Raw genomic sequence first — 16,680 nt, forward strand, 5'->3', positions numbered from 1 at the left:
AAGCTTTCTGTTATCTATTTTAGAACGAAAAAGAATCACAGTCATGAAAGAACAGGGTGCGTTTGTGCGAAAGAAGCAGAAATGTTCATTTTCATACAAAGAAAACCGAGTTTCACACGTGAGCGCGTGGGCACAGAAAATCGTAAGAGCCAGGCAGTCCCCCTCGCACGAGGATGGGGCCTTCGCGGACCCTGTTCTGTTTGAATGCTGTTGCTTAGAATGACAGATGAAAGTGTTTAAAAAGTGATGGAACACCCAAGAATAGAAACGACCAACAAAAGGCCTAATGTGACCTGAGGTCTGTCAGTCAAGAGCATGTCTCTCTAGAGACCCAGCAACAAGGCCTTCACTCTGAGTGGCCATGTCCACCGCTGTAAACGACACAGTGGCCGAGCCGGGGCCCCGTGACCACTGGGTGAAGGCCGCCTGCCCCCCGCAGGCTGTGAGCCCACACCACCCCGCAGAGCTGGAGGGAAGCCACGTGTCACCGACACTGCGCACAAGACAGAAGCATTGATCAGCTTCTGAAGCTGCTCGTCCTCTCGGATGGGGGGCCGAGGCAGAGGCCGCCGGCTGTCACTGGTCTTTGAAGTTGGCCTTTCTCTTCTCCACGAATGCGGCCATCCCTTCCTTCCGGTCTTCCTGTGAGGAGGAGAAGCAGGGGTGGACGGTGACTATTCCCGAGGCTAGGCCTGCTCACTGCCTGCTGGCTCCTCCCACCCTCAGCCGTCCTCACCCACAGGCTCTGTGGGGGGGTCACCTCAAGGGTGAATGACCCAAGTCCCTGACCAGCGAGGGCGGGCCCGGGAATGGGTATTTTCACAGTAAACACCCCTGCCCTGCCGTGGTGACCGTCCTTTGGGGGCCACTAACCTTCGAGTGGAATACACCCTCATCTAGAGAGAGCCTCAGGTCCATGCGCTTGGTCACTCAAATCATGACCTGGGTCCAGTCGTGGCCTGTGCCATGTGGTGTCCCAAGGGTTAGGGAACAGGACACAAGGAAAGGCTTTGCCTCGGCCCTCCTTCCTCACACACGCACACACACACGCACTCACAACACAGGAATCCTCACACACACACATGCATGCACACAGAAGCGTACACAGGCAATACTCACACACATGCACACACACACCACACGCATGCACTCACACCACACGACTACTCACACACACGCACACACTCACACGTGTGCACTCAGTACACGCATGCACTCACACACGTGCACACACACGTGCATACAAGGCACTCACAGTACATGCATGCACTCACACCACACACACGGACACACACCACACAAATCCTCATACTACACGCACACACTCACACACGTGCACACACATGCATGCACTCAGGTCACAACACGCACTCACATACAAGTGCACACACATGGACTCACACGACACATGCACCCCACACGTGCACACAATGCACTCACACCACACGCATGCACACACACCACACGCGTGCACACACCACACGCGTGCACTCAGTACACGCACACACTCACATGTGCACACACATGCACACACACAAATCTGCGCCTCAAGAACCAAAGTCACTTTAATTTCTTTCATGAAACACCTATTTATGACTTTCTGATAGTAAGAGATGAATTTTAGTGACTATTAAAAGAATGACTTCCTTCAAGTTACTAGCAGATACCCTAGAAAATAATGTGCCAAGGTTTCAAATTATAGTGTTAAAATGTATTTGATCCCCATTCCAAATAACTGGAACGATCTAGGAAGACCATGGGTAAATAGATTGCCTTTTAAACACAGGAACTGCTATTTAAGTGTGCAACTCCTAAGATCTTTTGTTGTCAGGAAGCATTTAACAGGAGGCTTGCTATGCGCTGTTTCGGATCTGTCAGGAATTCTCTGTTCCTCAGGAATTAAGAGGAGAGGCAAGCCTCTCCTGGGGGCTGAGGAATCCAGGCATTTCCTTCGTTAGTTTTTCTATATGGTGATAAGCACCCTCTTCCTCCTTGTGAACCATTCAGTAAAAGTGATTGTTTACAACCCTCTCTCTCTTTAATATGGGTCACCTATGTTTTGTAAGTCTGGAATTTAATCTTTACCTTTGCTGAGAATAACTACCTTGTAAGACAGTATATATGCCCCAGCATGCTGATTGAAACACCTTTGCCCCATCAGAGCTCTGGTCCCCAAGTCTTTATCTCTCTTTCTCTCTCTTTCTCTCAGGCTATTTCTTTGGAGCACAGAGGCCCTCTGAGCTCACTTTCCTGCCCTGGCTTCTAAGACCCTCTCGAGAAGGTGCTCTGCGCCTTCACCCCATCGAGAGGGCGCCTGAGGCCTCCGTGAACAGAGCAAGCCCCGTGCCAGGGGCTTTATTGGCTTTCCGTGTAAACCAAGGAATATCAGCCTCTCTCTCCCTTACTTTCTTATTGTCGACTCTGGACCACCAGGTTCCGGTCCATTAAAGGACCTCAACATTTTGTAATACGAAATAAGTGTAAACATTTTTGTACTTTGAACTTCTACATGCTGCGCTGTGTTATTTGCTCAGTCGTGTTCAGCTCTGTGTGACCCCACGGACTGTAGCCTGCCAGGCTCCTCTGTCCCTGGGATTCTCCAGGCAAGAATACTGGAGTGGGCTGCCATTCCCCTCTCCAGGGGATATTACTGACTCAGGGACTGAACCCAGGTCTCCCGCACTGCAGTGGATTCTTTATGGTCTGAGCCACCAGGGAAGCCCCATTTATTTGCAAATGTCACTGCCCAGCTACAGAGAGGCTATGAGCTCTGACCAGAGAGAAATGGTGATAAAATCTACAAGCAAATTCCAGAACTTTCACGGCTGGACCATGTGATTTCCCGCATGAACGAGGCTACTCACGGTGGCAAAAGTTGAGTAGAAGAGCTTCTTCTCCAATTTAACGCCCTCTGCTAATGTCATTTCAAAAGCTGAAAAAGGAAACCCTGCAGTGAGGAGCTGAGACACAGACTTGGGAGTGCAGCACTTTCTCCAGAGGCAGGAATCAGCCTGGGGACCGACGTGCACTCTGATGTCATGGGATTAAAGTGTAGCCTCCCTCTCCAGGGTGTCGCCTCGGCTGCAGCCCAGTGAACAGCTGCTCCCGGGCTCCCCTGTGTCCTGTGTGGGGACCGGCGTGGAAGGTGGGATGGAAAACTGTCCAGTCACAAGGGGGCTGAGGAAGCCCAGGAATGTGGACTCTAGAAGCACGACAAATAAGTACGGACGACACCGAAAACGGAGGTGTGGGCAGAACGGAGCGAGGCCCAGGTTAAGTCTGCAGCAGAGGCGAGCGGGCGCGAGGCTCATGGAAGATTTTGCAGCAGCATCTGCAGCCAGGTCCCGTGACCAGCGCCAGGCGGTGACAGGTGCCCCGGGCCTCACCACACGCTCCATGCACTTACGGGTGAGCCCAGGGAGCAGAGCCAGGGTTGGGGCAGTGTGGCCCTCCAGGTACACTCACTGCCCTCACAAGCGGAACAAGCAAAGGGACAGCCTCACTCCAATGCTGAGACGAAATCACCGTGTTAACATGTAAGCGATTCTCAAGAGGGGTGGTCAGAGCTGCTCTGCTGGTCAAGAGTGGCTGCTGAGCCCAGACCCTCAGCCAGGAGGGCAGAGGTGCCCCTGGCTCACCCCTGGACAGTCAGGCGCAGCTGCAGCAGAGAGGAACTTCTTCCTCCCAGGTTCTGCAGGGGACCCTTGCCCCTTGCTCGCCAGCACTGGCCCCCAGGCTGGCCCAGTTCTCAGGTCCTGCTTCCAAGGGGAGCTCAGACCAGTTCAACAGAATTTGTGAGCAAGCAGCTAGAGACTAGAACGCAACAAAGAGCCAAAATCGAAATACTGAGAACCCTAACAATTTCTGTCCAGATCAATCGAGACGCACAGTTCAGACCCCAACTGTCAAGTCTTGCGACTGCCCCGTGCGGCCTCCCCTCCCTCCCCTCCCCCCTACCTGCGTTCACCGACTCTTTGGCCATCGCTGTTACAATCTTAGAGTTGCTGGCAATTTTTTCTGCACATTGGATGGCTTCTTCAACCACTGTCTCAACAGGAAAAACTTTGCTTACAAGACCTACAACACAAAAAGGTAAGCAGCATGTGGAAACAGCCGGTCCTAGTTCTCTGTCACAGCGCAGGCCTCCACCAGACACAGGCAAGGGTCCTCAGCGAGCCCTGGTGGGGCTGCCACCCTTGGCTGTCGAGGTTACGGGGCTCTTACAGCCAAAGGTCACTGAGGGGCCCGGAGCGGGCCTGCCTGCAGGGTCTTGGAGACCCCCCACCGTTCACGTAGGTTCTGAGAAGTGCGACGGTCTCACTGTTAGTCTTTAATCCACGTGGACATCTGAGCCACTCTGCTGTGCGTGGTGGTATTTCAAACAGACACAGGCAGTGAGTATCCTGGACTCGCAGGACGCCAGAAGGCTCTGTGCTAATCACTGTGGGAGTCCCTGGGTGAGGCCCTCCCCTCTCCACTCAGCTCCCAAGGGGGCAACTCCATGGGGTGGCCCCAGCCTATACCTGCTTGCTTGGCATCCTGGGCTGAGATCCGGTCACCAGTGAGGACCATCTCCATGGCCAGTGACTTTCCAACGGCACGGGTCAGTCTCTGGGTGCCCCCTGCACCTGCAGGGGCAGAGGGCTGCTGGGCATGCCGCGCTGTGGCCAAGAAGCCACAGACAGGCTGCTGGCAAGTGTCTAGGGCCTGAAGACCTACAGCACTCGGCTGGGGGTGGGCAGAACTGGGAGAAACCCAGATATCACAAGGGAACCTCCTTCCCACACTCACTCAGGCCTCTGCCTCGTGCCCTGGGGCCCTTGTACCAGCGCCTCTCGTGCAGGAGTCAGACTCTGGATGGATGCCTGGAGCTCGCAGACCTTGATCTGACCCACCCTGGGGGGCAGCTGGGGGCAGCCTCCGATCACAACTGGCTCTGCTCGCAGAGTGGGACGGGGGCAAGGCTCCTGCCTCACGGGCCTGGGGATGTGCTCCTCTCCCAGGCTCTTCGGGTGTCTAGCCCTACGTGGACTTGGCCTCCACGGGCCCTGCCCCCGCCCACTCAACAGCCTCTGACTGGAAAGACCGGTCTGCCCGTTCACCTGCCCACAGTGAACCCCAGGGCTGCCAGGGCGAGGCGAGTGGCCACATGAGGGAGGCACCAACGGCCCAGCAGACTCGAGCACTGCCTCAGCACGGTGGGGACCTTGGGCACTGGGACAGGGAGAGCCTGGCGGTCCCCTCAGCTGACCCCACCCTGCCCACTCCCTGGCCTGCTGGCCTGGGAGAGACGCTGGGCTCCCGGCTCTACACTTGAGGTAGAGACTTTGTGGGGACACAGCCTGTAGCTCTCGTCAGGTGGGCCGAGGGGCAGAGGCATCACTTTTGGCCTGCCGCTCCTGTCGCCCTCCCGCGGGGGATGTGCTTCCCTGCTCTGAACCTGCTGAGGCCACGGGTCTCGCTCTGGCCACTGGAACAGGAGCCCTCGGTGCTGGCCCGTGGTCTCCGTGTTTCCTTCTCCAAGCTGCTGACCTACAAGGACCCACCCCGGACGCTCAGCAGCAAGAGTCACTGCGGCCGGAAGCCAGCGTGCGGCCAGTCCAGAGGGGCTGGCAGGGCCCCAGGCCCCCAGGCCCCGCCCACCCCACGGGGAAGGTAGCGCAGCCAGGCTCACAGGACAGTCCCACTGTTTCTGTCTGATGCAGAGACAGCCCAGATGCCTGGCAGAGGGCAGATTTGGGCTGATGACTTGAAGAGCTGACTCGAGAGCCTTTACCTGGGATGGTTCCTATTAGAATCTCCGGCTGCCCAAACTGGGCTTTCTCCCCAGCATAAATGATGTCACACATCATAGCAAGTTCACAGCCGCCCCCGAGCTGCAAAACAAGAGGCACCGCAAGAGGACCCCAGTTACGACCACTGTTTGCTCATTAAACTTTCTATAAAAAGGAACGCAGTCTGGGGTACAGCAGACGTCCACACAGAGATGGCAAGTCAGGTAACTGCCTCCATAAGCCACATGCACAGCCGATGCTGTGAGGCTTTCTGGCAAAGGCCAGACAGCACATGCCTTTGGCCTTGCGCGTCCTACAGTGTCTGCTGTGGCCACTCCGCTTGGCTGAGGGAGCTGAAAGGCAGCCAAGAGCGGGGAGAACTGAGAGGCTGCTGCGTTCCACTACACTCTGCCCGCTGACCCGCTCACCCCAAGGAAGCTTTACTAAGGAACTGTGAGTTGAAAGGTCCTTCTCACTTCTGCACAGGCCACAACCAGCCCCAGAGCCTCTGAGCCATCCAGGTGCCTGCAGGAGACCCCGACACCAAATGGGGCACCCAGCGCTTTCACGGGCAGCAGAAGGAGCTAATTTATAAGGCAGTGCAGGTTGGAAAGTCATCAAACTGCACAGAAAGCCAACACATGTGCCCTTAACCTTACAGAGGGGAGGCAGCTCCTGGGGAGGCTTAGGGACCATGCTGAAGACTAGGGGCTTTACTAACAGGGGAATCCAAAGGCCAGGAGCTGAACCCCCTCCCACAGAGCAGATGCTAGACGCTTTACAGGTCTTGCCTCTCTCGTTATCACCGAGAACGAGACACAGCCTCCTCCGAATAAAAACCGGTGCTACTGTGCAAACACAGTTCCTTCGGGCGCTCTGAGTGCAAGGAGGTGGCGGGGGGTGGGGGTGGGGACACTCACGGCATAGCCATTGACAGCAGCTATGATCGGCTTCTTGACACGTGTGAGTTGGTCCCAGTGGCTCAAAAACCCGCCAGAGTAACAGTTCTGGAACGTGTGGCTCTGCATTTCCTTGATGTCGGCTCCAGCTGGGTGGTGGGAAATGACCTTCCAGTTACCAGAGGCAACTGCTGAATGTCCAGGGGTAAGCACTGGGCTCTGGGGGAGGCCACATGGACACACAGCTGGGCCGGGGGCACGGTGACAGCGGCGACGCAGAGGGACGCGGCCAGGAAACAGCAGGAGGGGCTCAGGGGAAGCGGGCTCACTCGCATCCCTCTCGCCCGAGACCCGCCTGCCTCTGAGCAGGCTGACTGTGCTGGCAGGGCACGCTCAACATTAATCAGAGCGCCTCCTCCAAGCAGCTCAGGGTTTGGTCTACCTTATGTAAATAAATCCTCAAGTTGCAGAACCTGCCTGATGCCTTCATGGAGGTATAAGGCAGCCTGCCACGCCACAGGTGGGATCACATACCTCATGTTGAGCAGCTCACCTGCAAATGCCTTCTCCCCGCCTGTGAGGACAACGGCCCCCACGGCTGGGTCTTCCTCGAAGGCCTGCAGTGCCTGGTTGAGCTCCGCGATCAGGCCATTGCAGAGCGCATTGAGGGCCTTGGGGCGGTTCAGCTGGATCAACCCCACGTTGCTGTTCTTTCCCTTCTTTGCTGTGATGATGTACTCAAAGGCTGCCCCTGGGAAGAAACGGGAAACCGGGATTTCCACTAACAGAGGCATCAAACTGGGGGATGCATTCCGCCACGGCACAGGGCGATCCCGACGCCCGAGGGCCCCGCCCAGTCCCTGGTGCTGCAGCTCACGCTGCATGGGGGCTTCTGCAGGCCCTCTGCTTTCACAGAGGCTGGAACGCTTCCCTACGTTAAGACAGCCCCAGCAATGGCCAGCAGCCTTCCTTCTGAATGCTTTGGTTGGCATCGCCCTGAACCTGTGCTGCCGATGCCAGGCATCCTGTAGAAACAAGAGATGAGGAAACTCTCTCTTTAAACAGATGCCAACTGGGTGAGTGACGTGCACACAGGCAAAGGGCCACTGCCAGACAGCAGGGGCACCCTGCTCAGGCCTGGGAGCCAGAATGACCTGGCGGGGGAAGCTTAACCAAGGCAGCTGCCTCCTTGAACGAGGTACCTACCCGGTGGGCTTGCTGGGGAGTGACTGAAATCACCCATGTGTGGGCAGCATCCCCCACACCCCACATACAAGCCCAAAAAGAGACGGCTGGGGACAGGCCAGGGTGCAGAAGCAGGTGGTCAGAAGGGACTCGGGGAGCACCAACAGCAGGTAACAGCTAGAGTAAGCGGACACACAGGTGAAGGAAGAGGCTGCAGAGACTCGCTCCCAGAGATGTGGCCAGAGTTCCTGGGAAATTCGGGGTGGTGGAGGGGCGGTGGGGGGGGGTGCCCGGCTGCCGGGGGTGGGGCAGGCAGACTCTGAAGGGAGGGGCAGTGGACCCGGGGAGGCTGGGCAGGAGGCGCCACAGGACAGCACGCGCGACCCCTTCCGACGGCAGATGCGCGGACCGCGCGTGCTCCGAAGCCTGAGGGCTTTCACAGAGGTCTTGCTGAAGTGGCCAGAGGTCTTGGCACTCAGCCCCGAGTCCCCGGGGTCGAGACGCTAGTGACCCCAGGGCTCCGCGCGCTCAGGAAGGAGGTGCTGGGCGGGGGAGTCAGGCCGGACGCTCCCCGGCAGGGGCGCGGTGCGGCCCCGGGGCCCCGGCCCAGGAAGAGGCCCGGGGACCCCAAGCACAGCCCGCCCCCGCGGCCCCGCACTCACTCGAGGCGAAGGAGCGCTGCACCGGGCAGAAGAGCCAGGGCCGCAGCGGGGCGCGGACGCAGGGCAGCAGGGCACGTAAGGCGGCCATGGCGCTCGCGTGGACGACTGTGCCCTCCGCCCGTGCGCGCGGAGGGCCCGCCCCGCGGAGCCGCCCCCCGGAGCCGCCCCCTGGCAGCGCCAGTCAGGGCCCGCCCCGCCCACCGGCCCGGGTCGCGAGACCACGCAGGTGTCGCGAGACCACGCCAGGCGGCGGAAGTGGGCGGGGCGACGGGCCGGCGGTTTAGGGAGGAGGGGCGGAAGAAGGGTTCGGGAGGAGGGGCGGAGGCGGCACAGGGATGGGGGACGGCTTTGGAGTTCAGGTCCTGGTCTTTCTCCCGCCTGTGCCGCCCCAACCTGTAGGAACTGTTGACTAAAAAGATGCACGATGTGAGAGTGTCAAGTTAAGTTTATTTGCGGCAAAATGAAGACTGCAGCTGGGGAGACTACCTCAGAGAGCTCTGAGGGATTGTTGCGGACAGGCAGCGGGCGAAGGCCGATATCAGATTTTGGTGAACGCGGAGGTCGCTGCGATCAAGTGCTTACTTTACAAACGGTTTTCTGTTAGTCATGAAGAGCTGATGTCAGGGTGAAGGGATTTAGTGCTTTTCTAGATATGAAGAGATGGAAGGACTGGGGTCATGAAATCAGTGTCTGAAAATATCTGTCTAAAGACCTGTTAGACCAGTTTCCCTGGAGCACAGAGTACCTCACTCTCCACCCTGGGTGAAGGCCGGCAGCTGCAGTAGCACAGGGTTGGATCTCCGCAGACCCAGATGGAAAATGCCCTTGGCAAGTGCCCACTGGCAGCTGACAGAAGTAGCCCGGAAGATCTGAGAGCAGTTGCTCCGGAGCTAGCTGAGCCGTGCGCGTGGAAACTTGCGTGGCTTGCTCTCCTCTGCCCCCCAAGGCCGGGGCCTGACGACGCACAGCTGGTTGGGACACGGGAGTGCCAAGAGGGACCGCCAGGGGCTCGTGCGAGTGCGCCGGTCCACCCGTGCATGGTGCTGGCCCGCAGGGCTCTTAGCGGAGCTGTCCGCTGGCCTACACTACCTCGGTCTTCTCTATTCTAGGCGCAGCTGTGCCCTTGACCTTTGTCCCTTCCTGCTGTGTCTCAGGCTGCGGGACAGGCAGGGTGTGCCCACTCCTGAGTGACAGGACCTCGAGCCACAGCTGGGTCATGGACTCTGAGCTGGAGGCAGTGGCTTTCTAGCCAAACCTGCCTGTGGACTTTCTGGAGCTGGGCGGACCTACTTGTGACCTGAAGTCAGATCTCAGGGCAATGTTCAGGTGTAATAACCAGAGAAAGCCAAACTCCCCGACAGTGGGTGTTTGCAGGACATCAAGCAAAGGAGTTAGGGACGATCTCCGATCCACTCAGACCAACTCTGATAACCCTCTGACTAACTTGGTCTTTGAGTTAGGGGATTAAAAAAAAAAAAAGATTTTCTTAAAAAAGAAAGGTTGAGATTCATTTTGTGACATTTCTGAACCTAGTTTTAGGAGTCAGGATGTCTCTGGTTTACGTTCTCAGGCCAGATGGTCCATGCTTTAGGGGTCTGTGAGCTCATCTTGCCCTGGAGAAATAACCTGAGTTTGTACATGAATGATGTCGACAGCAGCAACTTTAGTACATTAAGCCCTTTATCGACAGCATCCATCTTAGTCATCTGACTTACCTGGTTAGTGTTCAGTTAGCACAGTACTGAGGTCAGAGGGCACAAGAAAGGGAAGTTTGGGGTGGAGAGATTAATCACGAACTCAGTAAGAGCATTTGGTTTTAGGGGGACTTGATTTAAATGTCACGGAGAATTCAGAGTTAATACTGTTTTGCAGTGTGGAGGAGTTGAGAGGCAGATGTGCTTAGACAAGGGAAAGAGAATTTATTAACAACATGCTTCCTTTTAGAGGCATCACGTAACTGAGTTTTCCCCTGCTGAGCACTGAGACAAACATCCATTAATACTTTCTGCTCTCCTTCCTCCCACTTCATGGGCCGGAGGCGCTCACGAAGCGTGTGCAGCATTAGTCGCAGCAGCTGCACTAAGTGGCTGAGGGAAGACTTGCAACATCATGAACAGTTCGTGTCACTCTGAAGTTCATGTATTTATAGGTCTAGATATAACACAAGTGAAGCAGAAGACTGACTCTTTACATTGGTAACTAGATGCCTATTGAATACTAGATGTGAATAGTTTTATTTTTATAAGATGTAACTGGTGGTGCTAGTGGTACTCTTGCCTGGAAAATCCCTTGGACAGAGGAGCCTGGTGGACTGCAGTCCATGGAGTCTCTAAGAGTCGGACACGACTGAGCAACTTCCCTTTCACTTTTCACTTTCATGCATTGGAGAAGGAAATGGCACCCTACTCCAGTACTCTTGCCTGGAAAATCCTGTGGACGGAGGAGCCTGGTGGGCTGCAGTCCATGGGGTCTCTAAGAGTCGGACATGATTGAGCAACTTCCCTTTCACTTTTCACTTTCATGCATTGGAGAAGGAAACGGCAACCCACTCCAGTGTTCTTGCCTGGAGAATCCCAGGGACGGGGGAGCCTGGTGGGCTGCCGTCTATGGGGTCACACAGAGTCGGACACGACTGATGCGACTCAGCAGCAGCAGCAGCAGCAGGGGTAAAGAATCTGCCTGCCAGTGCTGGAGACAGAAGAAATGTGAGTTTGATCCCTGGATTAGGAAGCTGGAGGAGGGTATGGCAACCTACTTCAGTATTCTTGCCTGGAAAATTCCATTGACAGAGGAGCCTGGCAGGCTACCTTCCATAGGGTCACAAAGCGTTGGACACAACTGAAGAAACTTAGCATGAACACACGCAAATTTTAACAATGAAATAATGTCTTTACTTTGATTTATAAATTTCAAATGTTTGGACACCTATTATTGGCCTCCATTTGTATTCTTGCCCAAATTCTGCAAAGTTGAGGGTGAAGATAAATTAGCCTGCATGGTACTACCTGGTGGCCCAGCGGTTACGGCTCAGAGCTCTCACTGCTGGGGGCTTCGGCTTCATTCCTGGTCCATGACCAGGAGAACTATGACCCCGCAAGTTGCATGGGGAACCCAAAAATAAAAGAAAAAAAAATCACCTACAAATGAAAAGCAAAATGGATGTTTTCAAGTAAGTAATACAATCCAAATTAGAATTTAATACTCAGCAAAACTTTATTTCCAGGCTAATGGAAAAAGCAAGAGAGTTCCAGAAAAATATCTATTTCTGCTTTATTGACTATGCCAAAGCCTTTGACTGTGTGGATCACAATAAACTGCGGAAAAATTCTGAAAGAGATGGGAATACCAGAACACCTCACCTGCCTCTTGAGAAACCTATATGCAGGTAAGGAAGCAGCAGTTAGGACTGGACATGGAACAACAAACTGTTTCCAAATAGGAAAAGGAGTACGTCCAGGCTGTATATTGTCACTTGGCTTATTTAACTTATATGCAGAGCACATCATGAGAAACGCTGGGCTGGAGGAAGCACAAGCTGGAATCAAGATTGCTGGGAGAAATATCAATAACCTCAGATATGCAGATGACACCACCCTTATGGCAGAAAGTGAAGAGGAACTAAAAAGCCTCTTGATGAAAGTGAAAGAGGAGAGTGAAAAAGTTGGCTTAAAGCTCAACATTCAGAAAACGAAGATCATGGCATCTGGTCCCATCACTTCATAGCAAATAGATGGGGAAACAGTGGAAACAGTGTCAGATTTTATTTTTGGGAGCTCCAAAATCACTGCAGATGGTGACTGCAGCCATGAAATTAAAAGATGCTTACTGCTTGGAATAAAAGTTATGACCAACCTAGATAGCATATTCAAAAGCAGAGACATTACTTTGCCGACTAAGGTCTGTCTAGTCAAGGCTATGGTTTTTCCTGTGGTCATGTATGGATGTGAGAGTTGGACTGTGAAGAAAGCTGAGCGCTGAAGAATTGATGCTTTTGAACTGTGGTGTTGGAGAAGACTCTTGAGAGTCCCTTGGACTGCAAGGAGATCCAACCAGTCCATTCTGAAGGAGCTCAGCCCTGGGATTTCTTTGGAGGGAATGATAAAGCTGAAACTCCAGTACTTTGGCCACCTCATGCGAAGAGTTGACTCATTGGAAAAGACCCTGATGCTGGGAGGGATTGGGGGTAGGAGGAGAAGGGGACGACCAAGGATGAGATGGCTGGATGGCATCACGGACTCAATGGACGTGAGTCTGAGTGAACTGCGGGAGTTGGTGATGGACAGGGAGGCCTGGTGTGCTGCGATTCATGGGGTCGCAAAGAGTTGGACACGACTGAGCGACTGAACTGAACTGAAGGACAGAATAAAGACATTTTCCTACAAAGAGATGACAAGAGCTTTTACCACAGTAGGCTCTGTCTTAGCGTGGGCTACGGTGCTGTGACAGGCATCCGAACGGGAATGGCTCCAACATGAAAGAATTTTTTTCTAACACTCCCGGGCTAGTATTGAAGTAGGTGGCTGCTATCCTTCATGAAATAATTTATCGACAAAAGCACAAATGACAAAAGAAAAAATATATATATAGACTTCACCCAAATTAAAAACTTTTGTGTTTCAGAGGGAAACCTAGAGAGTGACAAGCTATCTCACAGAATGAGAGAAAAAGTCTCACCAGTCATGTGTCTGAGAAAGGTCTTGTGTCTAGAAGATATAAAGAATACTTTCTACTTGCTAACCAAAAAAACAGTCATTTTACCATTTTTGTCTATTTTAGAGACTCATGACTCAATGGACATGAGTTTGAGTAAACTTCGGGAGTTGGTGATGGACAGGGAGGCCTGGCGTGCTGCAGTCCATGGGGTTGCAGAGTCAGACACGACTGAGTGACTGAACGGAACTGAACTTACCATTTTTCTCTATTTTACAGAGAAAAAGAGGAAGTTGGGAGGAGTTCTGAAGAAAAGTCAGTCGGAGGCAAACAAGAGTTCAGGGTGATGACAGGTCCTCATTGGCCTAGTAGCTGGAGTCCTCACTTTCCTGTAAGAGATGTAAGCATCTGAATGCAGAGTTCCAAAGAATAGCAAGAAGAGATAAGAAAGCCTTCTTCAGCGATCAGTGCAAAGAAATAGAGGAAACCAACAGAATGGGAAAGACTAGAGATCTCTTCAAGAAAATTAGAGATACCAAGGGAACATTTCATGCAAAGATAGGTTCGATAAAGGACAGAAATGGTCTGGACCTAACAGAAGCAGAAGATATTAAGAAGAGGTGGCAAGAATACATAGAATTGTACAAAAAGGATCTTCACGACCCGGATAATCATGATGGTGTGATCACTCATCTAGAGCCAGACATCCTGGAATGTGAAGTCAAGTGGGCCTTAGAAAGCATCACTATGAACAAAGCTAGTGGAGGTGATGGAATTCCAGTAGAGCTATTTCAAATCCTGAAAGATGATGCTGTGAAAGTGCTGCACTCAATTTGCCAGCAAATTTGGAAAACTCAGCAGTGGCCACAGGACTGGAAAAGGTCAGTTTTCATTCCAATTCCAAAGAAAGGCAATGCCAAGGAATGCTCAAACTACCCACAATTGCACTCATCTCACACGCTGGTAAAGTTATGCTCAAAATTCTCCAAGCCAGGCTTCAGCAATATGTGAACCGTGAACTTCCTGATATTCAAGCTGGTTTTAGAAAAGGCAGAGGAACCAGAGATCAAATTGCCAACATCTGCTGGATCATGGAAAAGCAAGAGAGTTGCAGAAAAACATCTACTTCTGCTTTATTGACTATGCCAAAGCCTTTGACTGTGTGGATCACTATAAACTGTGGAAAATTCTGAAAGAGATGGGAACACCAGACCACCTAACCTGCCTCTTGAGAAATCTGTATGCAGACCAGGAACCAGAGAGATGTTATGGGGAAGGAGGTGGGAGGGGGTTCATGTTTGGGAATGCATGTAAAAATTAAAGATTTTAAAATTAAAAAAATAAAAAATAAATAAAATAGATAGCCAACAAGGAGAAAAAAAAAAGAACTGGCCATGAAACAACAGACTGGTTCCAAATAGGAAAAGGAGTACATCAAGGCTGTATATTGTCACCCTGCTTATTTAACTTATATGCAGAGTACATCATGAGAAATGCTGGACTGGAAGAAACACAAGCTGGAATCAAGATTGCTGGGAGAAATATCAATAACCTCAGATATGCAGATGACACCACCCTTATGGCAGAAAGTGAAGAGGAACTAAAAAGACTCTTGATAAAAGTAAAAGAGGAGAGTGAAAAAGTTGGCTTAAAGCTCAACATTCAGAAAACGAAGATCATAGCATCCAGTCCTATCACTCCATGGGAAATAGATGGGGAAACACTGGAAACAGTGTCAGGCTTTATTTTTTGGGCTCCAAGATCACTGCAGATGGTGATTGCAGCGATGAAATTAAAAGACGCTTACTCCTAGGAAGAAAAGTTATGACCAACCTAGATAGTATATTCAAAAGCAGAGATATTACTCTGCCGACTAAGGTCCATCTAGTCAGTTCAGTTCAGTTCAGTTCAGTTCAGTCGCTCAGTCATGTCTGACTCTTTGCAACCCCATGAATCGCAGCACGCCAGGCCTCCCTGTCCATCACCAACTCCTGCAGTTCACTCAGACTCACGTCCATCGAGTCGGTGATGCCATCCAGCCATCTCATCCTCTGTCGTCCCCTTCTCCTCCTGCCCCCAATCCTCCCAGCATCAGGGTCTTTTCCAATGAGTCAACTCTTGGCATGAGGTGGCCAAAGTACTGGAGTTTCAGCTCTAGCATCAGTCCTTCCAAAGAAATCCCAGGGCTGAGCTCCTTCAGAATGGACTGGTTGGATCTCCTTGCAGTCCAAGGGACTCTCAAGAGCCTTCTCCAACACCACAGTTCAAAAGCATCAATTCTTCGGTGCTCAGCCTTCTTCACAGTCCAACTCTCACATCTGTACATGACCACAGGAAAAACCATAACCTTGACTAGACAGACCTTAGTCGGCAAAGTAATGTCTCTGCTTTTGAATATGCTATCTAGGTTGGTCATAACTTTTATTCCAAGCAGTAAGCGTCTTTTAATTTCATGGCTGCAGTGACCATCTGCAGTGATTTTAGAGCCCCCCAAAATAAAGTCTGACACTATTTCCACTGTTTCCCCATCTATTTGCCATGAAGTGATGGGACCGGACGCCATGATCTTCGTTTTCTGAATGTTGAGCTTTAAGCCAACTTTTTCACTCTCCTCTTTCACTTTCATCACGAGGCTTTTAGCTCCTCTTCACTTTCTGCCATAAGGGTGGCGTCATCTGCATATCTGTTGATATTTCTCCCAGCAATCCTGATTCCAGCTTGTGTTTCTTCCAGTCCAGCGTTTCTCATGATGTACTCTGCATAGAAATTAAATAAGCAGGGTGACAATATACAGCCTTGATGTACTCCTTTTCCTATTTGGAACCGTCTAGTCAAGGCTATGGTTTTTCCAGTGGTCATGTATGGATGTGAGAGTTGGACTGTGAGGAAGGCTGAGCACTGAAGAATTGATGCTTTTCCACTTTGGTTTGGAGAAGACTCTTGAGAGTCCCTGGACTGCAAGGAGATCCAACCAGTCCATTCTGAAGGAGATCAACCCTGGGATTTCTTTGGAAGGACTGATGCTGAAGCTGAAACTCCAGTACTTTGGCCACCTCATGCCAAGAGTTGACTCATTGGAAAAGACCCTGATGCTGGGAGGATTGGGGGCAGGAGGAGAAGGGGACGACTGAGGATGAGATGGCTGGATGGCATCACAGACTCGATGGACGTGAGTCTGAGTGAACTCCGGGAGTTGGTGATGGACAGGGAGGCCTGGTGTGCTGCGATTCATGGGGTCGCAAAGAGTTGGACATGACTGAGCGACTGAACTGAACTTATTAATGTTCACAAACTCAGTGATACAACGACAGTAAACAAAGAGCAAAGGATTGAACAGACATTTCGACAACAAAAATATACAGATGGCCGATGAGCACACAAAAAATGTTCAACACTGTTAGTCACTGAAAGCCGTTACGTTGTGTCCTACTCTTTGCGACCTCATGAACGCCAGGCTTCCCTGTCTTTCCCTGTCTCCTGGAGTTTAGTTAAACTCATGTCCACTGCGTT

At 52.3% G+C, this 16,680-nt stretch overlaps 1 protein-coding gene across 2 annotated transcripts; it reads right to left on the reverse strand.

Annotated features, from left to right (window-relative positions):
* ECHS1 (enoyl-CoA hydratase, short chain 1) lies at window positions 1-8,629 on the reverse strand. Of its 2 annotated transcripts, XM_027960178.2 has the most exons (8): window positions 8,521-8,629; window positions 7,227-7,424; window positions 6,695-6,822; window positions 5,777-5,876; window positions 4,524-4,628; window positions 3,958-4,077; window positions 2,865-2,932; window positions 1-642 (listed from the first exon to the last, which is right to left on the reverse strand). In XM_027960178.2, exons 1-8 carry the CDS (start codon window positions 8,606-8,608, stop codon window positions 577-579), a joined length of 873 nt encoding a protein of 290 aa, XP_027815979.1. In that variant the 5' UTR covers window positions 8,609-8,629; the 3' UTR covers window positions 1-576. The 2 variants fall into 2 exon arrangements, with proteins under 2 accessions (XP_027815979.1, XP_060260859.1); XM_060404876.1 differs by having other exon boundaries at window positions 1-4,077.
* Window positions 8,630-16,680: the final 8,051 nt, after the last annotated feature.

Source organism: Ovis aries, chromosome 22 (genome assembly GCF_016772045.2).
Source record: "Ovis aries strain OAR_USU_Benz2616 breed Rambouillet chromosome 22, ARS-UI_Ramb_v3.0, whole genome shotgun sequence".
In the NCBI taxonomy this organism is placed as follows: domain Eukaryota; kingdom Metazoa; phylum Chordata; class Mammalia; order Artiodactyla; family Bovidae; genus Ovis; species Ovis aries.